This window comes from Anastrepha obliqua, chromosome 4 (assembly GCF_027943255.1).
Source record: "Anastrepha obliqua isolate idAnaObli1 chromosome 4, idAnaObli1_1.0, whole genome shotgun sequence".
NCBI lineage: Eukaryota > Metazoa > Arthropoda > Insecta > Diptera > Tephritidae > Anastrepha > Anastrepha obliqua.
This window is the reverse complement of record NC_072895.1, coordinates 74,345,338-74,357,347: the sequence shown is the minus strand read 5'-3', so window position 1 is coordinate 74,357,347 and position 12,010 is coordinate 74,345,338. Positions and strand designations below refer to the sequence as shown.

At 36.8% G+C, this 12,010-nt stretch overlaps 1 protein-coding gene across 12 annotated transcripts in view; it reads right to left on the bottom strand.

Moving 5' to 3' along the window:
• Nucleotides 1-12,010, bottom strand: part of LOC129243448 (F-actin-uncapping protein LRRC16A) — a 140,085-nt gene that overhangs the window by 32,352 nt on the left and 95,723 nt on the right. For 6 of the 12 annotated variants that reach the window (XR_008582314.1, XR_008582313.1, XM_054880483.1 and 3 more), the window contains 5 exons: nt 2,549-2,685; nt 2,375-2,464; nt 2,141-2,302; nt 1,962-2,059; nt 1,591-1,632 (listed from right to left, as the gene is read on the bottom strand). Coding sequence is in view for 8 of the 12 variants with exons in the window: in XM_054880483.1 (XP_054736458.1) it covers nt 1,591-1,632; nt 1,962-2,059; nt 2,141-2,302; nt 2,375-2,464; nt 2,549-2,685 (529 nt within the window). In the remaining 4 variants the exon portion in view is untranslated. The remainder of the gene's footprint in view (nt 1-1,590; nt 1,633-1,961; nt 2,060-2,140; nt 2,303-2,374; nt 2,465-2,548; nt 2,686-12,010) is intronic. The other 6 variants (XR_008582316.1, XR_008582315.1, XM_054880484.1 and 3 more) reach the window with 1 other exon arrangement.

Genomic DNA, 12,010 nt, shown 5'->3' with positions numbered 1-12,010 from the left:
AATATGCATACATGGATAAAGACCGTTAGGTATGTGCATACATATATATATGCATGCATGTGCAGGTATCAACCCACGTTTCTCGATTAAAATCAGCACAATCATTTTCATTGCAATATCTCGTTGCTCCGTTTTAAGAATGTTCAACATTTTAAATGCTTTTGTTTTTATTTCAATTAATATTTTATACTTCTTAGATTTGGGTCGTGTGTGGAAGCGATTCAATCAGGCTTGAAATAGAGAGTTATTACAGCTACATATCAAAAAAATACTATATACCAATGCGATTGCGAATTTATTTCCATATAAAAATATATTATCTTGAGAAAAGGGAAATCCATTATTTTCTCGGTAAATCGCTGTAGTGATCGATAGCTCGTAAAGTATTTAAAGTTTATGCTCGTTGTCAAGGTGACATTTCACACTAAAAAAATTCGTTTGCTCTTTTTTGTTTGTGCCATTCAGTTGTGACTTACAGGGTGTTAACAATGAAATTCAACAAAGAGAAACAAATTCGGTACATTTTACAGTTTTTCTTTGATTAAGGCGAAAATGCAAGCCAGGCGCTGAAATTGTGAATGATGTTTATGGTGCCGTTACTCTAACAACTAATTACGTGCAAGTTTGGTTTCGTCGATTACGTTCAGGCATTTTGGATGTTAAAGAAAATTTCGATAAAATCACAAAAATAATTGAATTGACCGGCATGTTAATAGTCGTAGCATCGCTCAGGAGCTAAAGACCATCCATAAAACAGTTTTAAAATATTTACGCAAACATTTTTCGCAAAAATAATGGATATATTTTTCCCGAAACTAACATATTTAGAATATGAACCAATTCGGACCATATGAGCAGATTTTAGAAATATCTCGACCTCGGTGCCACCTAACGGATTCATGCTAATTTTGATCATACAGCAAGAACGAAAGCAAAAGTTGCGCAAAATTTCTCACATCACAGTGATCACAGTCATGACACACTGCCTTTTTTAATATTGACATGACATTCTCTATAACAGACATATAACATACCTCTTGTTACAGTTGATATTTGATAAATTCTAAAATAACAGAGCGGTGGTATTTTAACATATGCAAACTTTTAATTATGATATCTGTTGATTAATAATTGTACCAAAACGTGCGTTGAGTATATAAAATTCGGTGGTTTCGTCCGCTCTTAGACATGTTTCAACTTATTTGAAACAAAAAAATATTAATTTCAACTGAAAATGAGTCCATCAAGAAGCAAAAGGGATAATTAAGAATTTTCTACTGGCAGTCTTTAAATAAGAGTTTTTCAAATTGAATTTACGATCTGTTTACATGAAAAAAGTTTGAATACTAATTTCTTATACTTGAAGTATTTACAACACTCTTATAAAAGCCAAGAAACAGAAACTATAAATACTGTCACTACTTTTAATTTATCTTGAATTCAAAAAAATAATTGTATGCTCGTAAATTTAATTAACTTAAATTCTTAATTATGAATTCTAACCAAAGTACTAAGATTTCTAAGCAATCGAAATCAGCTTTAGAACATTTTTAACAAATAACATTTTTTACACAAAGCAATAAATCAAACCTTGCACAATTTTTCCAAGTAGGGCGCACAATGAGCTTGCTCCTACATTACAAAAGTGGAAGAGTGGTAATTTTAATTGGATTACAATGGATTTGAAGGGTAGTTGGTTAGATTATAGAGGATTTTTATGGTTGTACGTATAAAATGCAAGTATATCTGTGGCTATGTACAATTTTAAAGTTTATCTTTTTTAGTTTTTGCTAAGGGCACTATTGAATTGCATTTACAAACGCTTCTGTGTTGCGTGTTGGCAGCTGTTATTGGCCTAAATGCAAGTGAGCGAAAAAAAATCATTTCCTCTTTGAATATTTGTGTACGTGTATGTGTGGGCGTGTATGTTTTGTTTGCATCCGATGTCACAGTTGGCATACCTTTATCCTCTATTAAATTATGACTCAAATCGATCGTACGTATTGCGGGATTGTTGTTTGTAATCACAGATACAGCTAATTTATGCAAAAAATCCGATCTGTAGACGAAATAAAAACAATCTTAGAAAATCTTATAAAGCATATACTCCAAGGTACAAATGTACAAAATTTGGGCTTACCTTAAACCTAATGCTTCCAAATGCAGCTCTTCCAGCCACATTGAACGCTTGAGCACGTGTAGTATACGTTCTAAAGTCTCGGTAGAGAGGCGCATATGTGATGCTTTTAGACCGCGAAAAAATGTATTATATTCCAATGCGGACACAATGGCCATTAAGTCTCTGTGAGACAGATGTTGAAAATACGTATATATGCAATTACAAAATTCCGGTAGATAAAATATTTTTTCTTACTTTGGTTCCAAATGATCGAAATCACGTAAATTCAGCACGCGTGTATCATGCGACAGATAAATCGTATCAATATCCCATGCGACTTCCTCCCTGAAAGCAAAACAAAAAAAAGGGAATTAAATATATACATACGAGTATATATATCCAATTTCACGAGCATTTCATTAAACAAACCTGTAGGGCACCCCATGAAAATCACACATACAGGCATATTGTGTGCTAAAACCGCCACATGGGCTAACACTACGCGGATCTGTCGGACGAAACTCCTCGGAAAATACAACCTCCCGTTCAGGTGGTTGTATGTCGATCTGTCAAATAAAAAATAATAATAGCATCATGTTTTAGTATACGAGTAAATATATAAGTAGTATGTTTGCGAATAGCGAATACGTGAGTTTTTGGAATCGAAAAAAAAACACAATTCATAGCGCAGCACTTTGCAACTTGGCACAACTTTGATAACATTATCCGCGTGTTATAAAAGCGCATCGATGTGTCGTGCCGGTACATATAAAGTTTTTGCTGTAAACTGATTGGATTTCCTGCTGCTGCCTGAAACTAGAACGCCATTGAATTGTGGCAGATATAATTTCATACATTTCCCGCTAATGAGGCGCTGCTGCAGTGTTGGCAATGCCTCCTAAGCGGAACGTGTGTGCAAAATCATTTGAACATACATATAAATGACATATGCTCATACGCATGAGAAAAGAAAACATATATCACGAGCATTAGTCCATCCTTAAATGGACGCTGGAAATATTAGCGAGTGAATGTGCTTATTTGAATGTACTTGGCGGCAACTTTAGAAAGCCAATATGGCACAGACTTGCATGAAACACAAATGTATACCCTCCATATACTATACAAGCAAACATACATTCATTTGTAAATACACTATGAAAGCATGTACAGTCAGCGTAAAAATAGTGTATACCACACATTCATAAGTTTGTTTAATTTGAATTTGTGTTTACAAAAATATTGTTCATATACCGCAAAGTTTCAAACTTTGAACAAAATTTATAAAAATTCGCAAATTTATAAAAATTCGCAAATTTTCATCAAAATTTCAAATTTTCATCAAAATTTCAAATTTTTCAATCAGAATTTCAAATTTTTCAATCAGAATTTCTGCAACATTTTCGAGTATGCAGTATTGTAGTCCATTGAATTTTACCAGTAATATGATAAAGTGCAAGCTTCAGCGGCTAACGGTGTTGGGTGCTTTCCTACTTTTACTACGAGTGCTCGATATAATAAAAAAAATATACTATACGATATACTTTTACTAATATTTGATGTATACTTTCTTTTGACGTTGACTATACATCACCCGCGATCGAGGCAGACAAACTTTACTTAGGTTAACCTTTTAGTACTTAAGTTTAACTTTGTTCCTCACAGTCATCTCTGCCCGCTGGTGCTATGCATTGCGCTTTAAACACACGTACTTACATGAAAAGTCTTTGAGCAAAAGCACTTGGTTGAAACTATTGGCAAGGTTTCTTAGGATCCCGAAGGTACAGCAGATATGTACATATGTATGTGTACTTCGAGTAGTTGTTGCGATTTACATTTTTTGGTAAAGTGTAGCAAAGTACCGCCCATTTGTACTTCAGACAGACAGATAAGCGAAGAAGTTAAGAAACTTTCATTAAATAAATACAGCTCGGGAGAAGCAGTAGCAGAAAATCTTAAGATATTTTTTAACCGCTTCAAAACTTTATATTAAAGAAAATACTTGTTGTACGATTTATTAAATGTGCCCATTTGAATAATCTTAATAAAAGCATAAAAATTTTTTAATAGGACGTAAATAGCATGAAAGATATTATTAGTACTTTTGGTGCATGTAAAGTCGAGCATTATACCGTACAACACAAAAAACAAATACTCAATATATATTTATAATTGGCACTTACACCCTTTTTAGGTGTTTGGCCGAGCTGCTCCTCCTTTTTGTGGCGTGCGTCTTGATGTTGTTCCACAAATGGAGGGACTTACAGTTTTAAGCCGACTCCGAACGGCAGATATTCTTTTTTGTTTTTTATGAGAAGATTTTTCATGTCAGAATACACTCGGAGGTTTGTCATTTCCTGTCGAGGGGCGATAGCTATTAGAAAAATGTTTTTCCTAATTTTGATGTTTCAGGAAGATTCGAACCTACGTTCTCCGAATGGTAGTTACGCATCAACTCATTCGGCTACGACGGTCCTAAGTACGGCGGCCGACAATTCTATGTAAAAACATTGGTGAATATTTTTACAGAACATTTTAACTATTCAATAGATAGGTCTTTATGTACCCCTTTTGTAAGATGGGCAAAAAATACTCATAACACGATACAGCGCCCTAAAATGTACCATAAAACCATTTGTCATAAAATGATACTACATGTAACACATGGGCTGAAAAGTCCCGGGTCTATCACATAGATGGTTATTTAGTACTAACATTAAAAAACAGCTGCTAATATTTCATGATACTCTATTCATTATACTCCCACATCCACCGTATTCGCCAGATTTGGTTCACAGCGACTTCTGGCTATTCGCAGACCTAAATGCGAACCTAAAAACAATGCTCGCCGGTAAGAAATTTCGCTCGAATGAAGAGATTTTCGCTGAAACTGAAACCTATTTTGAAGCAAAAGGTAAATCGTTCTACAAAAGTGGCATTGAAATGTTAGAACGGCACTGGAATGATTGCGTTTTTCTTGATGGAAATTACGTTGTTGAATAATGCTAATTGTGAACAAAGTGTTTTCTTTGTTAACCCTAGGACTTTTCAGTCACATAATAAGCCAGGGCTCCAAATTCAACTTAAACTCTGGCATATCTTGGATTAGCTTAACGCGGTTGTTCTATTATGGGACACACCTAAACTCTTCTGATGTCGTGATGACACGTGGCGAAAATATTTATTATGTGTTTCTTAAATCTGGTAAAACTAATTTGAATTTAGTAGAATCTGTGAAAGATCACGAATTTCTACGCATCTATCTAATGCTTTCTAATTTATCGAAGAATTGTTTACTTAGTTTGAATCACAGCTCAACTAATCATATACCAGGATTGGAAGGTTGCGCGTTATATAAAAGTCAAAACGTAAAATGAAAATACTACAAGCAAACACGCACAGAAGCAAAACCGCAGACGCGCTTCTACCATAACTGATAGCAGAAAAGAACACAGACGTTGTTATAATCTGTGAGCAATACAAACGAAAAAACACCGGCAACTGGTTGGAAGACTCCACCGGTACTGCGGCACTGTGGCTCCCGCCAGGAAGTGTGCTAAACACAACAGAAAACGGGAGTTGAAATGGCTTTGCGTGGGCGGGCATCCAACAAACCGCACTTATAAGCTGCTATCTAACGCCCAGAGATAAGAAACAACACCAGATATTACTCTCGTATCTGATCGCATTGCTAGACTAGTAAATACATGGAAGGTCCTTCAAGACTTCACAGGAAGCGATCACCCATATATATCGTTCAGAGTATAACATAAGCGAGAACCCGGGGCAAATATAAGGAAAAGTGGTACCCCGAAGTGGAATGTATCAAAGCTTAACCGCGAAGCGCTAATAACCAACATTGATGCACATTTCCACGGAGATACAGCCCTTAAAAGAGCCACACAAGTGGTGAGAGCTGAAATGCGTCGCATCAAACAAGCTTGTAATTAAGCGATGCCGACTCTGACAACGAAAAAACATAAAAGCTCTGTTTATTGATAGACGAAGGCAATAGCCGAACTGAGACGTAACTGTCTTCTCGTCAGACGGAAATACACCAGAGCCAAACGAACCGAGCGCGGCACTGTGGACGCAGAAGCATACAAGAAAGAAAGTGGCAGCTAAAGGCTGCTATTGCAAATAGACAGAAAGAAAAATGGGAGGAATTGCGGGCCGACCTAAATAGTGATCCCTGGGGACTTGGGTATAAGATTGTGGTGAAGAAACTGGGAGCAGGATACCTACACCGGAACTGAGCTCATGCGCGATGGTCTACAGCGTAAAATAATTCTTTCCAAGTTACGAATCCAGAGAAGGTATTAAGTGTGACAGAAGAGCCTCCAATATTCTAGTCAGCTGCGAACAAGCTGAAAAACAACAAAGCACCAGGATCTGATGCAGTACCCGCAGAATTCCTCAAGGAGATTGCAAAAGTGCTTGTCTAAGAGAGGGAACTTTCCCAGAAATCTGGTAAAAGTAGCAGCTCGTGCTATTAAGGAAACCCGAACCTAACATCAGCATATCGGCCATTATGCATGCTCGACACAGCAGGCAAGCTCCTTGAAAGATTGATCAAGCCTTTACTTGCCGCAGCCATAGATAACGCCGGAGGACTATCAGCAAGACAGCACGGCCGTAGACGCGTAAAGTCTACAATAGGCACAATTGAAACTATCATAAATAGCGCAGCGCAACATGGAAGTTTACAATCCAGAAGTATAGTCCTCCTTGCCACCTTAGATGCAAGGAGCGCTTTCAATAGCGTAAGATCTGCGGACATATTAGCCGCCTTAGAGCTAAGGTTCAAAATTGCGGCATATCTACTGCGCATAATGAGGAATTACTTACGAGACCGCAAACTCGTCTATCAAGGCCCAGAGGGTTCTCGTTGAATAGACGTCGCATCCGGAGCGGCACAAGGATCAATTCTCGTTCCCGACTTACAGCCTTGAAAATTGTGTCGGTTCAATAGGTTCGATAGACTTACTAACTTTTGGGCATTAAAGAAAGAGGGAATGGAAGAAAGAGTTAGCAAATTTGCAGCCCGCGAAATAAGGGATGAAACGCTAAGGCGAAGGTAAGACCGTTGGATTAACGAAACACGCGGCAGACGGACGATTAGGCTTATAAAAGACGTCCCCACGTGGAGCAGCAGGGACTTCGGCGAATTCAATTTTTATACAATCCAAACGCTTTCGGGGCACGGGTATTTCTAGAAATAGCTATTTAAAAAGCGAACACCCCACATGCATATAGGTACATCACATAACCACTGACAATGTAATCGACAAGATGCTAAGTTGCGAGAAAGCGTGGGAAGTAGTGCGAAAGCAGTTCCAGAGTGGGCGACGGTTCCAAGTGAGGGGGAGTCTTTTAGTCTCCGGACATTGATGATGCACTAGGCATTTTAAACCCCCTTATCCGCAAAAAAAAAATGAATCAGCGTAAAACATTAATGGGTTGGGCATAATGCACTACAAAATAAATGCAATAAGCGTTTCACTACCACTACTTCTTCAGTGGTAGTTAAAACACGAATTTCATTATCACTGAATATTTAGTGATAGTGAAAAAAATTTAAATATCACTAAACTTTTAGTGATAGTTGAAGAATAAAAGTAAGACTATATGAGCTGAAGCAGTATAAGAAAAGTTGCAGGTTGGTTTACTTTAAATTCTAGAGGGTTGTCTTTAACTTAATCTTGGACATCATCTAGAGTATATGACTCATCACTTTCCTGCAAGACTTTGCAAAATTTTAATTTGATATCGGAATGATGCAAGAATTGCCTCCCAGAAGTCAGGAGTCGAAAATATTTTTCAAACCTTTGCAGTAACATTTTTTGTTCTCTTCGAAGGAAGTCGAGAGCTTCCGCGATAGGTTGCCTTACCCTTTCATATTCTTCCAAATATTTCATTCCTTCTTCATTAAAAGTAATAATTTCCAGCTTGTAGCATAGAACACCTAACCGGTTTTTGACTTCTAGAGTTTCGAGAGTGCCAAGTAAATGGGTCTGCTGCTGACCCCACGACGTCGTGATTCATTTCGGCAGTTTGACTTAATGGCATCTTTTAATTACACTGCCTATATGTACACCAAGAAGCATTTTTTATCAACAAACTAACTAATATCGAACGTAAAATATAAATTAAAATGTATTTAGTTAAAGATCACATTTCCCTGAAAACTTAGTGATAGTGAAAAAAACTAAAGGTTTAGTGATAATGAAATTTTTCACTACAAGTTTATTGATATTTCATTTTTGCTGAATACCACTGAATATACAATGGTAGTGCAAAAATGCCCAACCCTGACGGTCAATATAAAATGTAATATATAAATTTAAGAAAATGGAGCAATTGTGTTATGAAGCGTTTTCCAATAAGAGATGTTATTTTGATATTCAAAGTAAAATGCTATTTTTTAATATAAATAATGGGATGTTTATTTCATTATAAAGAGGAAGATATGCCGTTAATGGTGGAAAATAACATCAGGCAAATGACCACCACGACCACACTTACAGGAAAATATCATTTTCATGAAATTTTCCATAACCGAATTGCAAAGTGGCTGCTCTATATCCTCGATAGCCTCACGAATTCCATCTTTTAGGTCTTGAATCGACCCTGGGCTGTTGGCATAGATCTTCTCTCTCACGTGACCCCAAAGAAAAGTCACAAGGTGTTAAATCACAAGATCTCGGTGGCCAATTGTGATCACCTCTTCGATAGATAACACGGTCCGGAAACGTTTCCCTTAAAAGATCAATGGTTTCGTTGCTTGTGTGGCACGTAGCTCCGTCTTGATGAAAATAAACGTTGTCCAGATCAATACCATCCAATTCCGGCCATAAAAAATCGTTAATCATCTTTCGATAGCGCAATCCTTTCACCAATAACATCTGTTATTGGAAAACCCTTTATAAACAAATGTTATTTGCTTCTGAAAATGAGTAAAAAAATGGAACATTCTCTTCAAGAAAAAGATACTGCGATCGATCGAACTCTGAAAAAGCAGTTACGGAAGTGTTTGCTACTTTGCATCGTTGAGAAAATGATACTATAGTCTCAATAAATCATTTTCATTTGGCTAACTCCTGTTTTTTTTCGCCTGGAGTCAAAACAAAAATGATCGGTATTGCATGCAGACTTAGCCTTTCGTGTCGATTGGACGGGATGAGCGCCACTTTTAGGTTTATAATTATTGCATGGAATAACATTAAAAAATCTGATTAACCGAAATCAGCCAACACTGCTTAACGGAAGAAAATCTAGCCGTTTTTAGAGCTAATAATTACTGGTGATGAAAAATTAGTAACACACTTACATATGTCAGTAATGTATGAAAAATATCGTAAACGAAACGAGCTGCGACTTTCCAAAGGGTAGCAAAGCCAACATTGACGCATTGAAAGTTAATGTAATACGTTTTGTTGGATTGAGAGCTTTTATGATATTCACGAAAAATGAATGAGATTGAAGTTACTCATTTGCAGCGGTCAAAATTGATCAACATCAATTTTAACCCTGGCAATACCAGACCACCTACATCTCTGGTGAAGAGGTAGAGCCTGACGACTTGTTGCAGAAAAATTTTGATGCAGTCAAAATATACTCATAGTTCTGGCCGGCAAGGTTCTAGAGACTTATTACATTCCAAACCCCTTTAATGGAGTGAAGTTCTACGCTTTGACTTTAGTCCTTGACTGGTTTTTCGCTCAGGAACAATTTTTACAGCGAAAAGGGTCATGATGTACATATGTACAATATATTTGGTATGACGTTCATTAAAACAAATAGAGAAAATTATTTTAAATTTGCTGTTATTTTTTGTTGTTTTTATTTGCAACCAAAAACGTTTAACTTCAACAAAATGTCTCACTTGATTTAAGCTGCTGCATAATAAACTAATTAAATTCGACAAACGCCACTAATTGAATATGAATGTGTTGAGAAAAAAAAAATAAAACAATTAATAGCTTGCAATTTATGAACTCAGTAATTGTTTACTCAACCGCAAATTACTGTGTGCAGACTAAGCGCACTGATAGACAGAGCCCAACAAAGCCCATACTAACTAATGCCACCAAAGCATAACAAACACGAAAAACAAATGGTGGCATGAAGAAGCGGCAGCAAGCTCGCATGTTGCATGCTTGTAGATATTTTTTGTTGAGTATTACTGTTTACTATTATTATTATTGCTTCTTTTTAATTTATTAACGGTCATATTATGAGTGCATAACTATTCGAAGAGCAAAGACGCAGACAGCGAAAAGAAAAATCTGACAAAGCAAAGCCGGCGAATGCACTCAAAATTAAGGCATCACCATGCAAAAAGCCAAGCCTCTTTTGTGGAGCCACTTAGCAATATGTGCGTGCATGTGTTGGTACATGTTTTATGTGCTCGTACAAACACTCGTATGTGTTTGCAGTAGCACCTTCGAGCCATTGTGCCTTTACGAAGTGGATTTTGTTTGCGTCTATTTTTGTATGTGCGTTCGTGTGACAGATTGTGTGTGTGTTTTGCTACTCAAAGCGCATTTTGTTTACCAACTACGCTTTTGTGTCTTTGCAGAACCCTCCGTCGGTAGTTGCTCTTCACCTCCTAGTTCTTCTCACACAATGTGGGTGTATTTGCTTGTAAAACAATTGCCAATTGTTTTCTTATGCGGTGTAAAATATCTCGTTGACAGCGCTTGTCTGCTTATCAGCCAAACAATGTGTCAGGAGCGTTTTGCATTTCATAAATTCTTTTATTGTAGCTAACAGCCACAGATGCCAAGTTATTAAAGAATCTTCAAAAGCATGCAATTTGTTTAAGGGAAGCTTCAGAAGAAGCATTGTGGTAAAATTTATTATGATAATGAGATGTGCGTGTTCTTGGAATGTTAAGTTTGAATGGTAGGATGTGATGGGTGGGATGTAATTTGGTAGGAAGATTAGATAAAGTAAGATATGTATATGGAAATTAGGAGAACGGAGGGAGAACTACATAGTCGAAGTTATTTTGGTATCACGAGCTGTTGTCTCCACCCCAATACCCAATGCACTTTAGATATTCTTATGGAGGCTAAGAGGCGATTAGTAGTCGTATTCTTAATAGTCCTAAGATTAGCTAAGTTTTTTTTAATAATTATTCATCTGGATCAAGCTCATGCAGGGTATTCACAAAAGATTTGTTGAGTCACCTCATCGTTCGCCAGACATATCCCAGCAAACATTTTGAGCCACAAATGAGTCATTGAGCAGTCATAGCTTTGAGCGTTTTTCATTTGAGTTAGAAGTTGATCAGGTATGACCACACGGTCACAGGGGAACAGAGGACGAATCGGAAGTGTTATATGGGATGGGGAAACAAAATCTTAAACATGACTGGTCGTAAAAGCCGGACAAACCGCATTTGTCTCCCGGAACTCAGTAAGACTGCACATTTCCGGTTATAGCTAACTCTTCAACGTTTATTTTACATTTTGCAACGCTTGGTTTGTGACTAGGGCCTGAGAGATCGGGACCAAACGTTCAGTTCGTTTTTGGTCTCTTACAATTGTAATTAGTAAAGACTAGTGCCCGAATTCTGTAAGCAGTCTCAAGTCACTAATTGAAACTTTTCGTGGTGAAATTTGATTTTGAGACTAGTTGCAATTCAGTAAGCAATCTCACGTCATTAGTCTAAAAAAAAGTCACTAATTAGTGATCTACTTCTGAGCTCACAAAACGAAAAATATGGAAGAGGAATTAATTATTTTATATAGGGTTTTTCAGTAAGAGCGCTTCAACTTTTGAACTTTTTTGAATAAACGGTTTGACTTTTTTAACTAATTTTTTTTTTTATTATCGAGTTTGAACATATACATTTAAGTATGAAATTCGATTTCTTTTGCATGA